General features: G+C 35.9%; 1 protein-coding gene across 4 annotated transcripts in view; it reads right to left on the reverse strand.

Annotated features, from left to right (window-relative positions):
- LOC114052057 (IQ domain-containing protein K-like) overlaps positions 1–26,669 on the reverse strand; it is a 138,516-nt gene that overhangs the window by 49,994 nt on the left and 61,853 nt on the right. For 2 of the 4 annotated variants that reach the window (XR_003570214.1, XM_027874469.1), the window contains exon 7: positions 19,267–19,351. Coding sequence is in view for 3 of the 4 variants with exons in the window: in XM_027874469.1 (XP_027730270.1) it covers positions 19,267–19,351 (85 nt within the window). In the remaining variant the exon portion in view is untranslated. Of the gene's footprint in view, positions 1–7,063; positions 7,131–14,094; positions 14,159–19,266; positions 19,352–26,669 lie in introns of those variants that run through there. The other 2 variants (XM_027874470.1, XM_027874471.1) reach the window with 2 other exon arrangements.

Here is a 26,669-nt window from a genome sequence, read left to right on the forward strand (position 1 = left end):
CTTTGGAGAAACCATGTTTCCACACTCAGTGCTACTGGTTCAGATGAAATTTGCCCACCTTTTCTTGGCCCTGGAAGGCCCAAGTAATCAGGAAATGAATCTCACAAAAGCATCAAAAGTATTTGATGCACTTCCTAAGAGCCTGTTGACCAAAATTAAGGTCAAGTTTTACCCTTTCAGTGGTTTCCAGTCTTTGCTAACAATGAATACAGAACTGTTGCTAGTGACATTACTCCTTGCAGAAATATTTATGCTCGTTGTTGGCTGAAAGCTAACAATGTGAGAACGTAATCTTTGCCAGCTGCCCCTTTAAATCTAAATGTGCTCAAACAGCAGGAAGCAAATTGCGGTGCATGTTTAAGTGTTTAGCTTAAGAGAAGGTCAACCATAGCACTCTGAGCTTCCCTATTCAAACTTAGAAACAAGGGCTGAGTATATGTCCACCTTCTAGTCACAGTAGTAGTGCTAGAAATAAAAGTAATGGATACACTCTACATATCTCCTTCAGCTAACAAAGTGTTCGTTTACCAGGTTTTCTTCCTCTCTCACTTATTCCTCGTTGTAGCCCCAGGAGGACTTAAGGTGCAAATTAGCCAGACATTCAAAGATTTTTTCTTTGTTGAAAATAAAATAGGATATTAAAAAATACAGGCTCTGAAAAAATAAGAATTTAAATAAGGATGAAAAATATGATTTGTAATGTTGACACCATACTTAAGTTTGCCAATCAGATAAATCTCATTTATGACAAAAATGAAATTTATATGCTGATTGGTAAGTATAATATTGGTACACAAGTCATATTTTTAATTCTTATTTAAATTTCAATTAAACCATAACTGAAAATAGGAAATAGAAGGTGTTACTAAAAATTTGGAAGGCTGATAAAGCTTTTTTTTTTATAACCTGATTAATAGGGGCAGCTGGAGTCAGGAGGACTTGAGTTCAAATCCAGCCTCAGACATTTGACACTTACTAACCCTGGGCAAGTCATTTAACCCCACTGCCTAGCAAAAACAAAAATAAAAATAAAAAATAAAAAAAATCTGATTAATCAAAGGCAAATTTAGCCTATGGGCAAATTTAGCCCAAGGAATATTTAAGCAATGATAAAATAGTATTAAGGAAAGAGGAAGGATCTTGCTTAAGAAACCAGGCCATAAAAGAAATGGAAATTGAGGAGATGCTCATCAATTGGGGAATGGCTGAACAAGTTGTGGTATATGAATGTAATGGAATACTACTGTGCTATAAGAAACGATGAGCAGGCAGACTTCAGAAAAACCTGGAAAGACTTGCATAGACTGATGTGAAATGAATGAAAGTAAAATTTCACTAAGTGAAATGAGCAAAACCAGAAGAACATTGTACACAGTAACAGCTACACTGTGTGATGACTTTGATAAACTTAGCTCTTCTCAGCAATGCAAGGATATAAGACATCTCCAAAAGACTCATGATGGAGAATGCTATCCACATCCAGAAAAACAAAACAAAACAATGGAGTCTGAATGCAGATTAAAGCATACTATTTGCTTTTTATTGTTGCTGTTGTTTTTTCTTTTCTCGTGGTTTCTCCTGTTGGTTCTAATTCTTATTTACAACATGACTAATGTAAAAATGTTTAATAGGAAGGTATATGTAGAGACTATATCAGATTGTACACATCTTGGGAAGAGAAGAGAAGAGGGAGGAGGAGAAAATTTAAAACTCAAAAGCTTATGGAAGTGAATGCTGAAAACTAAAAATAAATTTATTTTATTTTTGTGAGGCAATCAGGTTTAAGTGACTTGCCCAGGGTCACACAGCTATTGAGTGTCACATGTCTGAGGCCACATTTGAACTCAGGTCTTCCTGACTCCAGGGCCAGTGCTCTTTCCACTGCGCCACCTAGCTGCCCCAAAGTAAATTTAAAAAAAAAGAAACCAGACCATAAATAGTCCAAAGTAACTCTTTAGAGTACCATCCTATGTACTATTATCCTAGACTTAATATTCATTCTCTGCTAGGTCACATCAGAAACAGCAGTAAAAACTGTACCTAAAAATTATTACACAGTTGGATACAATCATTTTCAATGAACTCAAATCGGGATTAAAGAACAAAATTTTTATGGCCTCTGGAAAAATAAATGTGTTTAATGAGAAGAAAAACATCAAAGTATGTAGGAAAGTTAAGGTCAGTTTTCCTCATGAAAAATAAGGGGGTCAAACTAGATAATATCAAAGATTCCTTATCTAATATTCTATAATATTACTGAAGAATTAGCATGAAAAATTCTATAATATAAATTTAATCACATTGAGTAACTGTTGGGTTGGGAAAAGTGATGCCAAATCCAGTTATGGGCTAAAATCATGTATTATTCATCATTGTCTCTACACTATCCCATCAAGTATCAGAACTCATCAACAAATTCCACGCCTGAAAAAGGAAGTGTTTGAAATGACACTGATACACCCTATTCAGTAGCAGCCCAAAAAGGAAAGCAAGAAAGATGGCTTATAAAAATACACAAAGAGAGGAAATGTATCCTCTTTGGCCTGGAACAGCTGCATCGAACAGAAGGCTCCATCTCTGGCTTCCAGGTGGAAAACTCCGGAAAAGAGGAAAGGAAGCTTAGACAAAATGGATCATAGACAAACAATACTAGGGAAGCTGAAAACCCAGAGAAACTAGAGAGAGGAAAAATAAATCTAGAACTTATATTGGAAAATTTTGAGGCAATAATAATGAAAAAATATCCTTTATAGACCTTGTGCTCTAACGTGTTCATTTTCACTTTAAGCTGAAAATATTTTAAATTAGAAAGTACTTGGGCAATTTCTACCAAGCAAATGTTACAAATCTCTAGCTTTTTTTTTTCACCCATATCTAATAGCCTTCTTTGTAATACTTTGGTGTTTTTAATATAGCATCAAAATACTAAATAAATCATTTCATATGATATTTTTCAGCAATAAAAGTAATTTATTTGGGCTTCACAACAAGATGACTAGGTGCAGTGATATAATTACATTCTTGGCCCCTATCTTCTGTTCATTTTTTTTTCCCAGTTACATCACTGTTTATTTTTTGCTCATCTATTGTACAAAAGAACCACAGACTGGCTCTAGCCTCCCTTCTGCTGACATCACCACTATTTTCCAAGGGACTTACGTTCCTTCAGAGTTTCTGACTTCCATTTCTCTAATGCATGGGTTTGATAGTATATCAAAGGTATTTGTTACTTTACATATCAAGCGATACCTCACATTTTAATCATGCAAGGATCTGTGACTTCAGCACTGTCCACAGATTCTCCACTGATGCAGATTACAACCCCTCTATGCTTTAGTAGAGACAGTGAATGTTGTGTTGCTGCAGCAACCAAAATAGTCAGCAGGTGACCAACCTTCCAATGATTAGCTTCTCCCGGCTCAGCTGGGCTGAGAGGTTTCTTTCTAGTATCATGCCTTGTTATAGAAGTGGCTTGTTGTAGTCAAACTTAAAACTGATGTCGTTCAAGTGTAAACATAAAGAGAATTAATAAGGATAGCTGTGAAGTAACTCTCCTGATACAATCTGCTAACAGACATACCATTCCTGGAATTCAACCTGAATTTTTCTAGTTTGGCAGAACCCACCAGAGGTATCTGCCATCCTGATGTCACATACCAGTTTGGCACAGGAGTGAATGACTTTTGTGGGTTGGTCTTTAAAACCACATCTATTTATATAGGAGATATTAGCCTTTAGTCAGGCTAATTTTTTCTTTTTTTTAGGCAATTGGGGTTAAGTGACTTGCCCAGGGTCACATAGCTAGTAAGTGTCAAGTGTTTGGTCCGAGGCCGGATTTGAACTTAGGTTCTCCTGACTTCAGGGCCGGTGCTCTATCCACTGCACCACCTAGCTGCCCCTAGTCAGGCTAATTTTCAAATAGACAATGACACTATCTAATCTATCTATCTACCATCATAATGTTATCTTTTTTATCTGTCTCTATCCATTTATCTGTCTAATATTATCATCTATCTTTCTATCTAGACAATGCATACATGTTTACATTAATAGTTTATAAACACTTTCTACACATTGCAAAATTCCTGAGACAGATTTCAAATATGTGGCTTTGAGCAATATAATTAGAAATCAAGTCTTGTAATATCTAAGTCAGACAAATATAGAGCTTTTCAAAAAATGGAATTTTCTGGTCTGGGAGGAAATTTGGTAGACGGTATGACTGAAACTGCATTTATAGAGCAACACATGAACATGACTTGAGTACGGCAGTGCCATTACTATTTGTAGATAAAGCTAAATGCTCTACCCACCACCCCATAAAAGCAGCAGTATGAATAGTTTGTTCATAAAGTATGCATAGTATATAACAAATTGCCATGTGACTGCCATGGGGCATGTGCAATATAGACCATGCAATTGGATGTCACTTGATATGATGTCTCGTTTTTAACATTCCTTTTGTGTAATACAATGTCTGACTTTTGTAGGCAAAGTTCATCACTTTAGCACCTGCCAGCACATATCAGTTATATGATGAACAATATAAAATGAAGAAAACCTCTGGCATAAAACAGGTGATATGGTGGAAAGGTCACTGGACCAGAAGCTGGCAGACCTGGATTCTGGTATCTACTTGCCTCTAGCTAAGTGTGAGAGCTTGGGCTCATTACCCCAACAGTCTTCTCAACTGTAATATATTCATTTGGGATTGAACTTCATGAATAGTCCCTCTTTGGTCTCTTCCAGTTCCAAGATAAATTTAAATACTTATTCAATGTAAACACCATCATGCCCCGCCTCCCATTTTCTATAATTGATAATGGCTTTTAAATACTCAAAGTACCTCTAGGGTTATACTTTTCAATAACATGATCCATTTCTTTCTAGTACCATGTCTTGTTATGGAAGTGGCTCATTGTAGCCAAAATTAAAACTAATGTCACTGAAGTATAAACATAAAGAGAATTACAAGGATAGCTGCGAAGTAGTATTGTCCAGATCTAAAAGGTGTTTTTTTTTTAAATTCAACTAACTTAAAAATATTGCTCAGCTTCTCCTATTCTGTGATTCTTTGGCAAAATGTTTCACTTATGGTTTGGCTTTGTCCTAATTGTTGAGGCAATTTATAGGATTGACTTTTTGAAAAAGCTGCCTCAATTTGACAAATGAAATATTTTCTATGTCATTAAATATTTTTCTATTATTTCATTAATTTCAAGATCAATATACTTAAAGATGGTATTGAGAAATCAAAATAGAAAACTAGAACCTTTCTTATAAATATATAGTTTAATATACTTCTTTCCACTTGACAGGGAGATATAACTGTGCCCCTGACTAGAGGGGCACAATGAGGCATTATTTTTCAGAGATGGACAGTGTGTCAATGTGTTTTGCTTGAATATATCTTGTTATAAGGGCAGCTAGGTGATGCAGTGGATAGAATGCTGGGCTTGGAGTCGGGAAGACTTATCTTCCTGAGTTCAAATCTGGCCTCAGACACTTAATAGCTGTGGGACCCTGCACAAGTCACTCAACCTTGTTTGCCTTACTTTCCTCTCTTGTAAAATGAGCTGAAGAAGGAAATGGCAAACTGCTCCAGTATCTTTGCCAAGACCAAGCACTATCTTTTTCCCTACTTTCTAGATCTTTGCATCCAGTATCTTAGGCATCTTAATTATCTGATAAGTAGAATTTGAACTCAGATACTATGACTACAGGTTCAGTATTTTCATCATCTCATTTGATCCTCACAACTTTGTGTATTGAGAGACAAATTACTAACCAAACAAATGATTGTTAAATATATCAAGAGTTTTTATCATATGTAATTGCAGAGTCCACCCCTACACAGGGCATTCTAGTGAAGAAAGTATTTGTATTAAATAGCATACACGTGTGTATACATACATACAAATATATATAGAGAAAGAGGCAGAGAGAAGAGAAAAGGACACAGGGCAACAGAGACAAAGTAGAGACAGAGAGAGAGTTTCTGTTTTTTTATTATATTTCTAGATTTGTGAGGGGCTTCATTACAAAAGGATCCACACACACCTTGTATGTATAATATTACCTGCAAGATTATGTAAGCAGCAGCCCACCATATGTGTTATGTGTAAGAAAAGTTTTAAGGCTAACCACACGTAAGGCCAGCCTTTCTTTATCTTCATCAACTAAGGGCATCAATTAAGATGCCCTCATCATCTATAATCCAAAAATTCAGAAGTAGGGATCCAGAGATCGTATTCCATAAGCAGGACTCCCAAAGTATAATGGCACAAAAACTGGCACATTATGCACTCTGTCATGGGTGCCTTATCATCAACATGGGATAACATGGGGCTTCTTTCTGGAAAGAATTGGAAAAGCACTTATGACGGGTGGAAGCAAAATAGTCATGTCTTAATCCTAACTAGGGGTAGGCATCCTTGATATGCACTGATGAATCAAAGTAAAGCCAGGACCTATACAGATGTTCATTGCTTTCTTTCTGTGCTGAAAGACAGCAATTTCACTACATATAAACTGAGAAGAGAGGAAGAAATCACACTTATTAACCTTGATGAAAGCTGAGCATTGTAATTGCTCTTTCTCTAACCAACCTGGAAGCACTTGTGAGATCATTAGTACAGGCATTATTATAGTATCATGATATATTATTAGTACAGGCAATATTACAGTATTATTATCATCGACATTTTATAGATTAGGAAACTAGTTTAAAGAGGTATAATTACTTGTCCAAGGTCACACAGTAAATATTAGAGGTGGAATTTAAACCCAGTTCTCCCTTATTCAAAGTCCATCACTCTTTCACCAAACCATGCTTATCTTGGTTTTATCTGAAAGTCTTTTTTGTTGTTGTTGCTATTGCTGGGTTTTTTCCCCCATCAATGTTTAAATGTCAGTTCTTCTGGATGAAAGCTCAGCTCATGATCCTGTAACATACTTCATGACAGTATTCATCTACTTAACTACATAGTCCATCTCAGCAAAGGAGGAGAGTGTTTGAATAAAAACAAAGCTAAATCAAATGGAAATAAACCAAAACACCTACCACCCTTCCTTATCCAGAGGCTCTCAGATGAAAAGTGCTGGCATTTCAAGCCGTGAAATTTAGAAACCTGGAGAAAGAAATGCTGGTTTTCTAATGAAGCCAAACTAATACATACTGTGAAAGTAGTCTCTCTCTACCTATGAAATCAAACATTCAAGTCTGTTGTTCACATTCAAGAACTGCTTGCAGTATGTTATTTCTTGTTTTTCAAAATGTAATAGAAAAAGTAAAAGCAAAATAATAACCAACTTCCTCACAATGCAGGCTATTATTTGAACATAAGCCAGGTTTAGGTTTGAAATCAATATTAGCAGACTTCAGGGCAGAAAATAATGGATGTTTTAAATTTCTATTTATTTTTAATATATAAGTACATTTTCTGAAAAGTATTACAGTTTTCTTTCAAAAAGTGGTTTTTATAAAAATAGAAGAAATGTTTGAAAATTCTAATGTATATATACACACATATATATCATAATGAATTTAATGTTTTGAAAGAAAAAAATCAATTTGTGAGTGGAGCATGCCATTGTTTGCAATTGATGTTTGTTTCAACCCAACAATTACTTCCCAATAATGCCCCCCCCAGCCTCTTCCCTTAAAGAAGTTTAATAAAAACATCTACTACACTGATTTTAATTGAGAGTACATGGAACTTTCTGTTCTCATAGTCTGCCACTCTTAGAAGAAAAGAAAGACATGTATTTTAAGCTTGGTCATTTGATCTGAAATCTGTTGTTTTTGAATATTGGCTTTATTTACATTTACATTATTCAAGTCATCATATATATTCTCCTTTTGGTTATATATTCTTCACTCTGAACACATTTATAGGTGGCTTCTCATGTTTCTCTGAATGCTTCATACTTATCATTCTTAATAACAGAAAAACATTCCATTCCATTTACATACAACAGTTCATTTTTACTTTTTTGTATTTTAAAATATTTATTCCATATGTATTGATACATGTTTTGCTTGTTAGAACATAAAATAGGGAATGTTTTTTTTTTTTCCTTCAGCCTCTAGTATAGTGCTTGGCACATAGTGGGATGGGGAAAAGGGGGTTGTACATTGCATATCTCTATTTTGTACAATTTTTGCTTTTCTTTTAAACCATATAATAAATTCAGCATGTTATTTTCAAAGTTGACCTCCTTCTCTGTAATTCTGTTGATTAGCTCCAATTTATTCTTCATATAATTTGTTAGTGCATAGTAATTTGCATGGTGTCTCTGCTATTAGACTGTGAGCTCCTTGAAAGCAGGGGCTGTCTTTTGCCTTTCTTTGTATATCCCCCATGCTTAGCACAGTGCCTGGCATATAGCAGATTATATTAATAAATAAAATAAATCTTTATTGACTGACATTCTGGACTTCCTTCTGTTCTGTTCTGTGTATTTAAAAAAAATGCTTAAATGAATCTTTCTGTCTCCATCTCTGTCTCTCCTCTCCTTCCTATCGATTTACCACTTCTTACTCAACCTAAATACAAGTGTGATTTTGGAAGCTCCTCACTTTTCCCTTCTCCACTTCCATCTTGTGAACCCCAGTCCTAGAAATGTTAATTCACAAATGAAGCAATGTGGCATTTTCAAAAGATATCTAGATCCAAAATGAGAGGATCTGGGCCAAATCCAGGCTGTGCTATTCACTCTACTTACCCCCTGGAGCTCCCTATAACACTACTTGAACCTCAGTCCTCACTCCCAAACACCCCTGATAAATATGGGGGGTTGGACCAATTAACCTCAATGGACCCCTCCCTCTCTAAGCTTACGCTATTCCTTTCCACCTTTCATTCCTTTCAAACTTTAGAATGATTCCTATTCTCCTTTCATGAGATTTTTCCATAAATATTCTTCGTTCTCTTAATGATGCCCAAAGTATGGGATAGGATTAGGGACTAGAACTGTGATGTCATTGATATCGAACACCTTGGAAAGACAGCACCTTTTATCAAAGTTGGCACTTTATCTGTAACTCAGAATTTTAAAGAGTTGCCTGGGGATAGACAAGGTTAAGTGATTTGCCCAGGGTCAATATGTGTGGGAAGAACCCAAAGCTCTCACTTAAACTCTCAAGAAAGGTGAGATTTCAAAAAATAACAATAGCCATCTCGGTCCTTAAGGAATGTAAACATTAATTTATCTTGCTAGATCTTTTCTTAATACCTAGCAGAGGCATGACCTTGAGTAAGTCACTCAATCTCACTGAGCTTCAGTTTCCTCATATTTAAAGGAAGGGGGTGGATTCCATAACTTCTAAGGTCTCTTCCACGTATGAATCTGTACTAAGTGTGCTAGGTTCTGAAGATGCAAGACAAAAAACAAGACAGCTTCTGCCACAAAGGTGCTTACATTCCACAGACTTGTTCTTGATGATTTCTAGCTTCTTTCATGTCCCAGCTTAAATTTCACCTTCTGAAAGAAGCCTTTTCCCACCCCCCTCAATGTTAGTTGACTTCCCACTGTTGATATCTCCAATTTGTCTTGTATATATCTTGTTGGTACATCATTCTTTGTATTTTTTCTCCCTTGTTATACTGTAAGCTCTCTGAGTGCTACAGGGACTAAAGTTTTTTTTGGGGGGGTTGTTTTTATTTTTGCCTTTCTTAGTACAGAACTTGGCAGATAGTAGAGTTTTGTTTTGTTTTTTTACACTCTGTCATCTATTTATCTATCTATCTCTGCTTATTTGGTCCCATATCTATGTGAGCTGAACTTGGAGTTCCTTTTTGTCAATGAACAGTGAATTTTAAATTGTAGTTTGCCCTATGTTTCCAATATTTCTAGGCAATTTTTTGTATGATTTCTTAAAGTATGGTCTTTAGGATGTTTATGTTATATTTTCCTTGTAGACAATTCTCAAAGTGTCTCATCACATTTTATATTGAAGGTTAGTTGCTTTGGCTTGTAGAGATTTTTATTACTATTCCAATCTTGTCATTTTATTTTGTTCTGATATTATCTATTCTAACTCAGGATTTTTGAAGTCTAAATCAACTGATCTCTTTTTTTGAAAAAATTCATTGTGTTAGAGATTCTCCATCGTTTGTCCTAAATTATTCATTTTTGTCTCTTAAAATTCTTGTTTAAGAGTTTTAATTTCTATTCTAATTTCTTCCCTTAATGAGTTTATCAACTTTTTAACATTTATTCAATCAGTAATTTGGAGGTTGGGTTCTTCTTGTTGTTAGTGTTATGCCTCTCTATTACGGTTTTTGCTTCAATTTATTTTACTCCATAGTATTTATAATATTTTTTTCTTTTTTGTGTATATTCATTCATAGGGTTTTTTTTCCCAGTTTCCACACTGGTTTTTCAGTGATGTTATTGTGATTAATTCCTATCTTCTATTTCTGTCATTGCTCTTATTTTACTTTCTTTGGTATATTTCTTGTTCTTTCAAGGTAATGAAAGGGAGCTTAGCTTATACATAATCTTTCAACTAGATACAGTACCTTAAGTCTACCATTAATTATATACCCATTACCTCCTCTCTAGACAAAACTGGAGAGTGGAATTTATCTAGAACTGATCCTCTTTCACACTGCCTAGATCATCCTCATCTACAATCACTATTGTCTGGGCTCCTCTTATTCCTAAATTGCCCCATTGCTGCCCAGTAAGTACCCTCACCCTACAAGAACCCAAAGGAAGTACTTCATATGTAAAACCTTTTCTTTCTTTTTCCATTCCATAAAAACTTATTTGTCCTATGGCCCATTCCTTCTGAGCCTTAACTTTACTAATAAATAAATTCTTGTTCACAATTTAATGTTGTCCCTTCTAAGTTACTTTTAAAATAAGGCCTATGAGGGCAGCTAGGTGGCACAGTGGATAAAGCTCCAACCTTGGAGTCAGGAGGACCTGAGTTCAAATTCGACCTCAGATGCTTCACACTTACTAGCTGTGTGACCTTGGGCAAGTCACTTAACCTCAAATGCCTCATCAAAAAAAAAAAAAAAAAAAAAAAAAAAAAGGCCTATGGAGGCACAATGCCTATACACAAAGGAATGGTCACAGTGTCCAATAGTTGAATGAGCTACCTTACAAAGCAGTGAGCTAACCATCACTAGAGATACAGAATGGATGACTGCTTGTGAAAGACATCATAGAGGTAGTTTCTTGTTGAGGTATGAGTTACAATAAATTATCCCTGTGATTATGTCCAACTTTGAGATTATCTGACTCAACTAAAGTGAATTTCAAGCAGTGTGGCAGGTCAATGGGGGAGATGTCTTAGACACAGTGATCCGTCCATACTCCTCACATCATATTGTAGAAATGGATGACTATTCGAAATATGTGAAGTGTAGTGGTCTCCAGGGTACAGGCCATGTATTAAAAGAGCCTTTCCTCACCTTGTCTTCATATCTATAGAGAATGATAGTGCTAGTGTTTCATACCTTGCACATAGCAGGTACTTCATAGCAGGTACTTAATAAATATTTATTGAGATAAAATTAATTGAATTGAGAAAAACCTCTTCAAAGTTGAAACTGTGGGGGCAGCTAAGTGGCACAGTGGATAGAGCACTGGCCCTGAAGTCAGGAGGACCTGAGTTCAAATCCGGCCTCAGACCAAACACTTGACACTTACTAGCTGTGTGACCCTGGCAAGTCACTTAACCCCAATTGCCTAAAAAAAAAAAATACAAAGTTGAAGCTGTGGCCAGACCTCAATGGGTCAGGACTGACCCAAAGAAGTAAGTGATTAATCAATCAGTGGGTAGGAAGATTGATCACACTTCAACCTCCTGATGATAGTCAATCATGGGACTTGTCTCAAACACAATCATACCTATCTTTATTCCCAAATTCCTTTATTCCCACTCCACTCCCTCCTTCTATTCTACAAGCTCCCATCCTTCTCCTTTCTGAGCCAACACTGGCCCTTCAGGACAGCTACATCCTAACCACAATTGAGGTACTTACAGCAGCAGCTATGCAGATGTCACTGGGAAAATTTACATCTCATTCTCCTCTTCCCACTCCAACATACCTATCCCCCACCCCCTAGATTACCTCAAGAATATGACAGGTATCCCTTGGGAGGGTGAAATCTGTGTTCCATGGTAGTGTTAAAAAGTTCCTTCCTACTATAAGGCAAAATGAGAATGTCTATAACTTCTACCTATTCTACCAATTCCCAATTCTGCCCTTGTAATTATACATGTCTACTCCCTCTTCCATATGATAAATATTCTCAAGATATTATCTCTGTCCCCATAAGTCTTCATATTTCTTAAATGGATCCTAAGACTAAGTAAGGAAAATGAGAAGGAAAGCATCAAGGTTCTGGTTAAGAAATAGCAACACCTCATATTTATATAATGCCTTAAGGATTAAAAAGCACTTTACATATTTATTCTCAGTTAATCCTCAGAATAACCCTCCATGACAAGAACTCTTATTTTCATTTTACAGGTGAAGAAACTGAGTCTCAGAGAGATTAAGTAGCAGCTGATGTAGGATTCAAACTCAGGTCTTATTAACTCCAAGTCTGGCCTTCTAATTGCTAGACCACATTGCCTCCCACTAGAGACTACAGTGAGAAGATATTTTTAGGGATTTGTGATTAAAGATAAACAGTCTGATGTAGTGGAAAGAATACGGCTTTTAGGAAGGAGACTTGGCTCAGCCTTTTGAGTTCGTTTGCTCTTTTATAAAATAGGAGCAAAACTTGTTTTACTCTAACTCATAGGGTTATTATGAACAAAGTGCCTTGTAAACCTTAGTGGTATAAAGTATAAATGTGAGTTATCATCATCATTATTATTATTGTCATTATTGTCCTCTTTTGCTTAGATTTTCAATTTCATTGGGATAGGAAATCCAGTTGTCTGGGGTCTTTGAGAGATTGCATCATTTACCCAGGGTCACAAAGTCAATAGCACTTAACCAGGTCTTCCTAGCTCTGAGGATAGCTCTCTCTAATTGGTTTATCAGCTGCTTTTCATAATAATAGCAAAACGGAATTCAAACAATCTAAGAATAATATTACAAGTAAACCCAAATAAAGTTGTGATGCAAATAAAGGGGAAAAAATTGCTGGAAAAAAAGCAGAACTGAAAGAACACTGACAACATCAAGACAGTAAAACAAATGGCATATGCAATAAATAATATTGGTCTTGCCTTGCTAAAGTTAACACACTTTGTTTTCCTTTTTTTAATCAATAGGTTAAAAAATAGAACAGTGAGGATGAATTGATAGCTATAACAAACACTTCTTAATTTTTTTTTCCTTAACTGTTTATAGTGCTGAAAAAAAGGAAAATCAGGAATCCTATGAAATTAAGCCCTGGGCCTAATTTAAAACCCATGGGCTTTCCCTGGCATGAAAAGCTGGGGAATAATTCTGTAGTTCTGGGGATGGTATAAAATGTGCTTAATCAACACCTCCAACTAGAAATGAGCTGTCATCTCTCTCCACATACACACCTAATTAATAATTCTCCAGCTAATTAAAGCACAATATGAAAGTTCTTTTGACAAATGGGTAAAAGGTTGATTTATTCAAAAGAAACAATTCAGCATTCTTAGCCTCGAAGTTTTCTCTCTCAAACCCTAGCCTACACAAAAATGCATTATTCTAATGCTGCTATAAAACTACTGAAGCTATATTTAGATCTAGTGGAGATTATCATTTTTACAAATGCAAAATAAAGATGGTGCTACACCACCCATGTACAAATAAAACAGATATCTAAACAAAAAAAGTGTAAGCCTTATTAATCTGTGACCTTGAGGTACAAGGTGGAGAATCCCTGAAAGAGAAGGTACCTCAGAGATCACCTAGTTGTAAACCTCTCACTTGACAGACTAGGACACTGGACACCAGCAAGATATAATGACTTTCATAAGGTCACCTAGGCAATAATAATAATAGCTAAGATATAGCTCTCTAAGGTCTGCAAAGAGCACTTTACATACATCATCTCATTTATTCCTCATAACAACCATTTGGGTTAAGTAGTGGAGTTGAGATTTGGATCCCATTTCTCTGACTCCCCATTCAGTGGACATGCCAGTATACAAGTGATTAGCTGGGTCCTATAGCTCCAACTCTAGTCTTCTGTCACCTTAAAACTAAAAAAAAAAAAAAATGAACAGTCAGTTTGAAAGTCAATGTGTTGATATAAGGCTTCTCACTGGTTAGTAATATAAGCTGATACCAAGAATTCAAGGAATCAAGGTGGGGCCAGACCAAGGGGGAGAATACTTCCTGCCCCAGAATCCTAGCCTAGCATGTGTTCCTACAAGAAATATATAGTTTGCCAGGATCACTTACAACTAGTTGGCCCATGAATCATAATTGGTCTGAAGGACCCCAAGAAAACTGAGTTGCTTCCTCAGGGCTGTTACAAGAAAATGTCCAAACCTAGTTCAGTCTGTGAGCCCCAAATGGGCCAATTAGCTTCATGCATTTTTACTATGCTATAGGATACTCCAGATCGCCTAGTCTTTTCAATGAGTAAAGCATATTGAACGTCTATTAACTCTTTGGTGAGTTGTTTAATTAATGTCAAACATTAATCTTTTAAACTTTGATACTTCAACAAAAACATCATCTTTAGAACAATTGGCAAGAGCTAATTAGGTAAGATGTTGTTGGAAAGTCAACATATGAAAGTTAATGGAAATCAGTAGTTCTCTGATATTCACAGAGTGAAGGAATGGGAATGGGAATGGGAAAAATTATTGATCCTAATTAATCTTATTTTGGGTGTTCACACTCAGGTCATGGAGAAGGAAAAGTAAGGAAAAACAAAAAGAAAATAAACTTTCAAAGGCATTTGTAACTGGAAATATATACTCAATGGATTTATTTCTTGTCTTCCTTGCAAGAGATTTAAAGGAATTTCAAACCACTGAGCATCATAAGAGTCATATTTGAATTTACTATTTGTTGTTGTTCAGTCATGTCCAACTCTTCTTGACCACATTTAGGGTTTTATTGGCAGAGATACTAAAATGGTTTGCCATTTCCCTTTCCAGATCATTTTACAGATGAAGAAACTGAGTCAAACGGGGTTAAGTGACTTGTCCAGGTCACATGGCTAGTAAGTGTCTGCAGCTAGATTTGAATTCAGGAAGTTGAGTTTTACTGACTCCAGGCCCAGCACTCTGCTGAGCCTCCTAGCTGCCTCCTTTGAATTTAACATAGAGGCAGTGTTTTCTATGCCAATTATTAGGTTAGTACCCTTCATCTACTTTTAAATAAATTTATTAATATCTTTTGTTTTAACATCACCTTCCATTCTCCTTACCATCTCTTGTAAAAAAAAATTAAAGAAGAGAAAAGCAGTTCAGCAATAATAATCAAGTATGTCAATGTATGCAAAATTCCACACTGAAGTCACCCACCTCTGCAAAGAAGGGAGAAAGCGGCTTTTTCTCATCTCTTCTTGCAGGTTATAAGCAGTCATTATACTTACAACATTTACACAGTATTCAGTTGTGGTAGTTCTCATTCTTTCTTTTTACATTGATATAGACATTTCTGTCAAGATATTAGGAGACACCCTGTTTTCCAGAGCTAAGGCCCAGCAAGCAGGCTGTGCCCTGAGTTTGGTATAACAACAATCCCTTGCACTCACCCTCTGGATGATCTCAGCCACAGCAAAATCTCAGAATTGTTTCTGGCCAGGAAGCCCTGCTATGAATCAAACTTGTCACATTATTGCTGTTACCCTTCACTGTCAGGGCTACAGCTCACTGTGTAGCCATAGGTATAAGTATTGAGATTTCCCCACATTGCTTTGAGCCCCCCCACTAGGGGCAGGGCTTTGCAAGCCACTTTCCTCACTTTGAAATTAAACTTCTGTTTGATTCCTGACTCTCCTGTCTCTAGCCTGCTTCGCTCTGGCCACCCACAGGTTAGAGGCCAATTCCATCCAGTTAACATCATTCATATATGTACGTGTATGTATATATATAGATATGTGTATGTATATGTATGTATAGGTATTATACGTATATGTGCATATATGTGTATATGTATATGCATATATGTGTGTACCTGTATCTATATATATATAGATACACATACACACATGCATATATATATATATAATTTTCCCAATTCTACTTATATCAGTAAGTTAGTCAAAAAGCATTTATTAGGGACTTAATTTGTGCCAAAGACTGTGCCAAGTTTTGGGTACACAAAGAAAGGGAAAAATAGTACCTGTCCTCAAGGAGCTTACATTCTAATGGGGGAGCCAACATGTTAACAACTAGGTATATGCAAGATATATACAGAGTAAATGGAAGGTAATCCAGAGGACAAGGAACTAGCAGCAGCAGCAGGACTCCACATGCAGAAAAGGCCTCCTCTATATTCTTCATATTCATTATTTCTTCAAGTGTAGTGATATTTCATTATATTTATGAACCACAATTTGTTTCGCCTTTCCCCAGTCAATGGACATCTGTTTCTTATTCTTTGCTACTACAAAAGGTGCTACTATAAATACATGTTTAGTTCATGGCTTTTCTATCTTTAAGGACCTTAGGGTACATGCCTAGCAGTAGGATATCTGGGTCAAAGGGTAATGGATATTTTGTCATTTTCTTAGCCTAATTTTCCAATTTGTCTTAGAGAATGAGTATCCTTCATTTTAATTTTCTCCTCATTAGAGACTATTAACTCTTGGATGCAGTGTGATATACTGCACCTCACACTTCTGAAAAGGTTTTAAAGGAAGAGATCTCATCCATATTATACAAATAGATAGAACATAAAAATTGATATATTAAGACAATCTGGGTTTCCAACAGCTAGTTTAGCATCTGGATAGAAGGAAGAAGCACATGTCTAAATCCATGATGTACAAACGTCTAGCAATAAATATCTAGAATATACTTACAATGCTAATTATAAAATCAGAGCTACAATGCAACATTCACTCAAAATAGCCTTTCACATACTGTGATATTTCTGTTAATGCATCTGGTTAAAATATGCTTTACAATTGGTTTAAATGGTTTCATGCCAGACAAGTTAGGACACTGAGTTTCGGGATACAAAAGCAATCTGATGCTTTTAAGTAATCTCTGAAAATCTAGAAGAATAGAAAGGTTAAGCAACTGGTTGGTGTAAGGTCATTGTTATGGATAACTGAAAATTACTTGTATCAGGCAAAAAAAAAGAAGACTGTTCTATACTAGGAAAAGTACATTAAAAACTCAAAACCTCTACTAGAAATAAGAGGAATACAATGATGACTCTTCACCATTATCGCTGAACAATCTTCCAAGTCTTTCCAAAGTGCTTTGATATAACTGCTTTTTAAACCACATTTTATATAAGAGGTAAGGGGGAGAGAATGTACAAACCAGGGAACTACCCTATCCAATAACTAAAGGATAAAGTCTAAGCTCCAATAGTTTGGCATTCAAGACCACATTTAGGTCCCCAAACCATACCTCCAACAATGTCTCAATGTCTCCCACAACTCCCCTACATAAATTTTCTAGTCCAGACAAATTGGTCTACTGATTGTGTCCCCCAGATCCCACAATGTTTTGTGATTCTGATCATATCACTTTCCTTTTCTGTTAATAAGTCTGCTGTTGGGACCACCCACCCCCCCTCCCACTTTTTTCATTTATCTAAATCTTCTTTCTTCAAAAGCCTGCCTGTGGTACTACTTGTTCAGCGAAAATTTCCTGACTACCCCAACTCCCAGGGAGCAATCCCTTCTCTAGATTCTCTTTTTTCCTCCTAGACCTGATCTATAATTGTGTTGGTATAGGAAACTCCTCTACCTATACAGGTGGGCACTTGCTTTGCAATTTCTAGCTTTGGAGAGTCACCTGGGGCACTAAGAGGTTAAGTGACATTCCCAGGGTCACATAGTATGTGCCAGAGGTGAGGCTTATATTCAGGGTCTTTCAGGCCAGCTTTCTATCTACTATTATGTTATGGCTACTCTGAATTCTTAAAGCACTTGTTAGCTGAATCATTCACTTAACAATCACCTTGCTATGTAGTTTAATGGAGAAAGCCAACTGGCTTTGGACCTTCATTCCAATCCCACTTCTAACAGGAATTATCTGAGATTCCTCTATAAAACAGGGATACTTATCCATTCACAAGTCATTTCACCTGCCCAAACTATAGTTTCTTCTTTTGTAAAATGTAGATGCTTATGATACTTTTACTTGTATTTTAAAAGTACCCTGTGAACATCAATGTGCTATATGACCTGAGTCAGAATTATTATTTAAACTATTAGTCATCCTTGTGTTGATATATGTTTTCTTTCCAAATATACCATAAAATCTTTATGGTCAGGGAGCATATCTCATATTTCTCTGTATCCCTAATATCTTGCAGAGTACCTTGAACAAAGAATGCACCCAATAAATCTTCACTGCATGGTATTATGAAAAGAGTGCTGCACCTGGGCTTGAATTTCCCCACTATGCTACTTATTATCTCTAGGAGAAGTCATTGACCTCTGGGCCCCATCTTCTTCATCTGTAAGATAAAAGGGTTGGACTAGATGACCTTAAAGGTTTCTTCCTACTATTCTAAGCCTAATCTATGTTACTATGATTAATTTGTTAGAGTTAGAACTAGAATTCATATCCATTCGATTTTCCCATGCCAGTTCTGCAGTGTGTATGAATGAGCTCTCTAAAACCAGAGAGGAAAGAAAATCTTATCAACTGGTAGAACAGTCAAATTTGTGTATATCCACTTCTATTCAAGGAGGCTTTCTCTATGCTGGTTTATGCCACACTCATCTTCCATCCGTGAACTAGTCTCCTTGAACATCCATCAGACTTGGGCAGAATTCTACTACTTCTCTTAAAAAAAACGTCAGAATAGCAACTAGCATTTACATGGCAAATTGATAGTACTTACTACTATTCAATCTGAAAAAATAAACTAGGAGGCAGAAAAATAGTATTATACTAATTGTAGCACATGCTATACATTTCAATTGATTCAACGGTAAATTCAGAGGTAAATGAAATAAAAATGTATTTTGAAAAGAAGTCAGAATTACTTTTCAAGTAATTGGGAGTTTTGTAATCACATCTACTACCCAGGGATCTCTGGAGGTCTGGGTGTTATTTATAGTAACCTCTGTTTATAGAATTTATTTAAAAGTTTTATCATGCGCTTTCTGAGTCACAAAGATTCAACATCAAACCAAACAGGGTAATTACACATGTCTTACCAGATAGCCCCTCCAGAATGACTGGATGATGAGGGTTGCTTCTTCTTCTGACAGAAGGAGAGACAGAGGAATTGGTGGCCTAGGACTAAAAAAATTAAGTGGTTACATTCCCATTATCCTTCATTCCCTGAAATACCTTTGACAGTATAATTGTCATTCTCATTAAGTGTCCTTATCCATTTCTCAGAATAGTTTCTAAGAAATGGATAAGGACATTTAATGAGAATGACAATTGTGAGTACAATGCCATTTTTGAAAAAAAAATTGTTATGCTCATGTCACTGTTTTTTAACTCAAAAACAAAAGGGGGAATTTTTGTGACATTTTTAAACCAATATTATATTAAACAGCTGAAAATATTCTTTTATTTTAGGGAATTCAAGAAGCTAAAGTTCTATTTCCTTACTTTGTTAACTGAGCAAAATAACTGCTACTTACATAATACTATATAGATAAAATTCCAGAATCAAATGAAATTGACTTTTCTAGACAGTCTGAACCCAGTAGGACTCTGAACTCATTCTAAATTTCTATTGAAGGAACACTAATTAAATAGGCAGTTTCTTTTCTATCTATATATAATAGTTTGGATGTTTTCTGGATGAAGTGATTTAAATTCATACATATTTGTAAGTTAAGATCCATTTCCACATTTTAATAAGTAATAAAGCATCTCAAATACTCTGTTAGTTAATAGTGTTAACTCATAGGAAGTTATTTATCTTAGCTACTATATCATTCGGTAGCCACAAAAAATTTTTAAATCACAGTTTTCTCTTGGGTTTTGTTATAAAAGACTTACAGAGGCATTCACCATTGAAATGCTACTCTATATCTGACTTTATAAGGTATTAAATTAAAATCTGTAATATTAAATTTCATTCAAGAATACAAGTATTCAATCCACAAGGATTGAGAGAGAAATAAGTGATCCAAGTTGACAAAAGTAAATTGCATTCAGAAGATACAATTAAACATGGGATCTGCTGCAACAGACTCACAATCAAGTTATTTTATTGCACCCCAGTTACAAAGCAGCCTTTGACCAAACAACAAAACAAAACAAAACGAAAACCCAGCTAAATTGGTCAAAGAGATTGACAATTCCTGGGCTGTGCACATATTTTGAGAAGATGATTGTTTTCCACTTAACTTTGACTGAAAATTTTTAAGAATTAAAGAATATGTAATTTGCATATTCAATTTGGTCCATTCTAGAATCATAGAAATCAAAAACAAGAATGATCTAAGAAGTTATCTGGTCCATTTTCAGTCAGTGGTGTGTGTGTATATGTATCTTACTAGTCCCTGACTTCTATAACTAGACAAATCATTTTAAAATGACTGAATGATGGGGTTTTTGCTGCTTCTTTTAGAAAAGTGCTCCACATTTAAAATAATCTACTATATTTTTCCCTCTTCCTTAACCACTTCCACCCAACAATATACAAACAAGAAGGTTCACTCAACAGATCATTATGGGGAGAGAGAGAAGTGAGAGGGTGGAAAAAGGAAGTCTAAGAGGTAAAACAGAAGCAAGCTATTAAATGCTTATTTGCTCATTTAAATGTTGCCATCCACCACCACCACTATGTATATTTTTCTCCACGTCTGTAAAGACACATCAGTTCGGTGGAAGTGGTATGAGGTCCTTCCGAAGTCTAGTAGTAGCAAAAAGTACACAAGAGACTTCCTAGTTTTATTCTTGCCTCCTCTTCCTTTGCTTCCCCTCATTAAGATCATATTCTTGGCAATGCAACCTGGGTTCTTCTCAGAACCTGAAAGCCATAACTAAGATCAAGGCACACTTATCGTGAGCGTCTATTCAAAACCATGTCCTCTACCCCAAATTTGAGGCTGTTCCTTCATTTTTTTGTTATTTAATTTTGAATTTTAATGTTAAGGTAATGTGTTTTTGTTTTACACCAAAAACATATTAACTTAACTTAAAACACAAATATTTAATTAAACAGAATAGCAAGGTAAATAACAATAAAAATCCTATCATGTGCATAGGGGGACACAGTTTCCCACACAACTACTGGGAAGGAGAATATGTGAGGTTGTACACCTCATACTCCTAGTGCTGGTTCCAGCTGGAACATCTGGCTAGCCCTAAAGCTGCCATTTCTAGCTCCTCTGCTGAGCTGCTGATGTCATCTGCTGACATCTAGTGATACTGTCTGATGGGTTGCTTCCTCCACTGTGCTGCCTTCTTGCTAGTTCTCCATTGAGCCCCATTGCAACCAGTTGGTTCTCCCCTAATTGCAGTTGCTGTGTATGACTCTTCTTCACAAGGTAGTGTTGACAACTCTTTTTGTGAGTCCAGCTCATACCCTAGAGGCTATTTCAATTGTTTGGAGTCAAATCCACAGCTGTACTCAGCATAGCAAACAATGGGCACGGTGGGAAGACTGTTGGATTTAGAAGCAGGGGACCACAATTCAATTTTACCAGTTAGTGCCTGTGTGACCTTTTGTGTCTAAAACAAAAACAAAAACAAAACTCTTTTTGGAGTAGCAAAGTCAGATCTCCCTTTCATGATTTCCCCTTTTCTGTCATTCTCCTAGGCTTGAAAACTGGGAGTCATGCTTGACTTTGTCTTTTCTCTCCAAATCCAATCAGTCCTCTAGTTTTGCATGCTGTGGTGGGAAAATCACTGGATTTGGAGTGAAAATACTTAGGTTCAAATTTCATTTCTCCTAGTCAATTAGTTAGTCAATAAGCATTTATTAAATGTCTACTATGTGCCAAGCACGGAGGATACAAAGTTAAAAGACAATCCCTGTTTTCAAGGAGCTCACAGCCTAATGAGGGAGACAATACAGAGGATAAATTTGCTACATAAATAGTATAATGTTGTTAATATTAAACTCCCTGGGCACCATTTCCTCACCTATAAAATGAGGGGATCAGACAAGATGTTCTCCAAGTTCCCTTTCAGCCCTAAATCTATGACCCTGTAATATGTAGGAGGCAGAATTTGAAGCCCACACTTCCCTGGTTCCCATGTCCAGTACCTATTACATTTTGCCTCTCAAAACAAAACAAAAAAAAACACCAAAAACAAAAAACTCCTTAAGTGCTATCTATATGAAAACATTCATTATTAACTCTGCTGATATTAGCTAGTCTATAAACCAAGAAAAACTTTAAGAATGAACAATTAGTCTGAAATAAAGAGAATGTCACTGTTCTTTTTTTCTGAGACTTTCCATTTTCCTTGCTTAAAATATTTTTTGATATCTGATCGTTCATAGAGGGCAAAAGTATCATTACTTTATGAGATTAGAAAGAGAATGGGAACTTCTAATTTTATAACCCATTACTCACATTAGCCGAAGGACTAATGCATCATAAGATAAAGCAAAATGAGATTTCTAAAAGACTTTTAGAAGCTACCAATATTGACAACATTACTTTCATGGTTAAGTAATGGAGAACTGTCTAGTTTATGAACTATGAATAAATATAGGAAGGCCAATATAAATCAGGCAAAATAGAAAGGACTCAATCTTCAGTACAGTAGTCACTAACAATTATCCATCATTTCAGCAGGCCAGCTTGAAGGAGTAGAAGTCATGCCAGTTCTGGTTTTGTCCTTTGGAACATTTACAACTGGCTTCAGGTCAAATAAAAATAGAGTATGAGCAACATAACTCATTGACAGTGAAAGAGATAGGGGGACAGGGCCTGTGAAGACATCACAATCAAGGCAGGAGGCAGCTATAACTTTAGAAGAAAAATTATAACTGACAATTAGAAACCAAAAATACTTGCATGGTCATACAATTTCACAAAACTGCTGAACATGTTTCTGCAAAAACTATTTTAGTGGCATCAATCCATTTTTGAACACTTTTACATCTTTAAACCATTTCCAAATGTAAATAAAATAGGAACTGACTAGAAAAATCAATAATATCAAAAAGATGGACTTTGGTTTCTGAATGAAAGCACTACTTAGCTATCTAGTCTTCACTGATTTTTAATTTATTTAAATTTATTGGCACCCGTGTGCATACAGCTGATGCTCAGTAAAAGCTGAATGCAATGGTCTATTTCTATAGTATTCAAAGGAGGAGTGCCATAGCACACATACATTGTATTAGAAAACAATCAGAGAGGTTAGATTAAATCTTCCCTTTCTAGCTGTAGATCAAGTAAATGATTTACATTCAAAATATTATTTAAAGAGAATAAAGTAGAAAAAAAAATTTCTTCCAGCATCCTGATTCTATGCAATTTTTTATACAATTAAGTAGTTGAGATTGCTTCCTTCCGACTTCCAATCAAAACCAAGATGAAAATCAATAACTGGAAAAATTATCTTCTACAACACCCCAAATCAACAATAAATTAATAAAGTCTTACTCTTGCAAGCTTTTATAAATTTTTATTTTTACAATTATACTTTGAATATTTACAATTAAAATGAACAATTTTTATCTATAATTTATTATTCACTAATAAAAATACTGCATAGACACTGCACTCATTCATTACTTGTTTCTCAACATAGTACCTTTGAGACTTTCTATTGTGTTGCATTGTGAGCTATATGAACCAAACATTTGTGGTAGGTATAGTATAACCTATCCAAATTTGTCTTTCGAGATATTCTAATAACTGATCATTAGGATACTGTAACAGAGATCTTTCAGTTCCAGCTTTCCAGTGCATGCATGGTAGCTCCAGCAGTGAGAAGAGAGTAGATATTTGAAATCTTAGATATGAAGAAGGAAGATCCCTTTTCCCTTTTCCTTTCGCTAATCTCCACCCTTGGAGATTGTCAAGCAGTTATTACCCCAGCAGCAAGCTGAAGCATTCTCCTAAACAAGAGAATAGAGTACCATTTTATCAAACCTATAATTGAAAATAGTTTCTGTATCCAGATAATAGTATTTGGTAAATAATGCACTGCACACAGCATGATCTCATCACAGCCATCAGGTATTGTGGTCTTACAAGACATGCTTTATCCAAAGCAAAGTTATCCAATTTGATAGTTTGAATAAAAAGACATGTAGGCAGAGCCAAGAAGAGGGCAGAGCCACTGAGGTTTTGTTGAATGTAGAAAACATCAAATTTAGAGGGCACGGGCAACACTTGTAGTCCTTCAGTAGCTTAGTTAGCAAAAATAATTAGTTCAGACAGAAAGCTACCAGATAATGGGCTGGAGTGTACTCCTTCTCTGCTATATCTACCTTCCCCCATTCCCTTCATCCAGCTAGCATCCTACAGCCTCTGTTTCCCACTTAACCCAATTCCCTCAATACATTCCATGCTGCTTGCCCTGGGGGCAATAACTATTAGTTATAGCTCAGTACATAAATATTAGAACATTTCTATTTCCTTTAACATTTGACTTAGGAAAACATTGGTAGGATATTGTTACTATGGCTTCATCTATTTATTACCATCTTTTGTGATGTAGAGGCTAATCACACCTAATATAGAGGCTTTTAATCACATGCAAAAAGCTTTTAAAATGTTGTGCCCTTGAAAATACCGAAATATACCATGTTTAAAAGGTACTTATAAAAACCTGCATATTCTCATACTTTCCTTTGGAGCCTCCCAAACACTGAGCTAGCTCTGACAATACAGGAATCAATCTCATTATTCCTGAAAAATACACTACTGAAGTAAGTGAACTTATCCACAGCATTCAAAACTTCTCTATTTGCTGTAACCGATGGTTCCACTTACAGATGGTCTAGTAGTAGTTGATGGAGCACCTGTGTTTTCTTGGTGTTAATTGTTAGGCCAAAATTAGTACAAGTAGCAGAGAACTGATCCATACTTTGTTGCATCTCAGCTTCAGAGGCTGCATTGAGTGCACAATCATTTGCAAACAGAAAATCACACACCAACACTACCTCCACTTTGGTCTTGGCTTGTAGCCTTTTCAAGTTGAAGAATTTACCATCAGTGCGGTAGCTGACCTTGAAGCAGTGTTTGTCCTCATTGAAAGCATTTTACAACATGGCTGAAAATATGCTAAAAAGTATGGGAGCAAGCACACAGCCTTGTTTCACTCCATTAGTGACTGGGAAAGCACAAGGACATTGTCCATTATCCAGAACCCACGGAAGCCTGCTGTCATGAAATTGATGCGCAATGCTGATGAACTTCTCTAGCAAACCAAATTTTGACATAATTTTCCATAAGCCCTCATAACTAATAGTACCAAAGGCCTTGGTCAGATCTACAAAAATTGTGTACAGACCTCTGTTCTGCTCTTGGCATTTCTCTTGGAGTTGTCTTGGGTAGCAAACACCATATCGACCATTCTTTGGCCCTTTCTGAAGCCACACTGGTTCTCAGGTAGATGACCATCTTCCAGGTGAAGGATTAGCCTATTAGGGAGGATTCTGGCAAGAATCTTTCCAGCAGTAACTAAGAAAGATTGTCACCAGACAATCTATTTATTTTACCTTCATAGAGATGGACAATGGAGGCATCCTTGAACTTCTGGGGAATTTCCTCCTTGTGCCATATAATCTGGAAAATTTCGGTCTGCTTTTGTATCAGCAATGGACCCCCTACCTTGTAAATCTCAGCTGGAATAGAATCAGCACCAGGTGTCCACAAGACAGGAGCCTAATTCAAAACCTCTTCTTCAGCTGGAACTTCAGCTAGGGAGGGATTGACTTCAACATGAGGTAAACAGTCAGTGGCTTCAGCATTGATTCATGATGGTCTGTTCATAACACTATGAAAGTGTTCAGCTCATCTCTCCAGGATCAGGTTCTTATCACTAATCAATGTGGCTCCCTCAGTATTGAGTAATTGAGATGCACCATAGGTCTTTGGTCCATAACAGCCTTCAGGGCATCATAAAAGTGCTTTGGATTGTTACTATCAGCATAAAACTGAATTTCATCTACCTTCTTAATGAGCCAAGAATCCTGCATCTCTCTAAGCTTTGTTTGTACTTTTTTGTTAATTGAAAACTCTCTTTGAAACTTAGATGAAATAAGTTTTAGAATAAATCAAGAGGAAGGCTTACTATATGCAGGAGGTTAGAGACCTATGGAATGGCTCCATTAAGGGATGATATAGGTAGGCAATCCCCTAGATTGATTACATTATTTTTCCTAGCTTTTAAAGTAACTTAGGTAGTATAATTGTTTTTTTCTTAATTTTTTTTATTTTAGACAAATGTTAAAACTTAAATACATAAGAAAAGAAAAAAGAAACATTACAACAAATATAAAATAAGAAAAAACAAAAATGTCATGTACATAGCAGAACATAGGAGAGGATTCAAAATACATAGCAATAACTTTTCATTTCAAGAAAGCCTATATATTAAATACTGTGCATTATATTTGCTTTTACTTTTGATGGAATTAAATGCTGTCTTCTTAGAGATGAATGAACTATCTTGCTGGTAA

The sequence above is a fragment of the Vombatus ursinus genome, unplaced genomic scaffold (genome assembly GCF_900497805.2).
Source record: "Vombatus ursinus unplaced genomic scaffold, bare-nosed wombat genome assembly UNPS02014807.1, whole genome shotgun sequence".
NCBI classification, from domain to species: Eukaryota; Metazoa; Chordata; class Mammalia; order Diprotodontia; family Vombatidae; genus Vombatus; species Vombatus ursinus.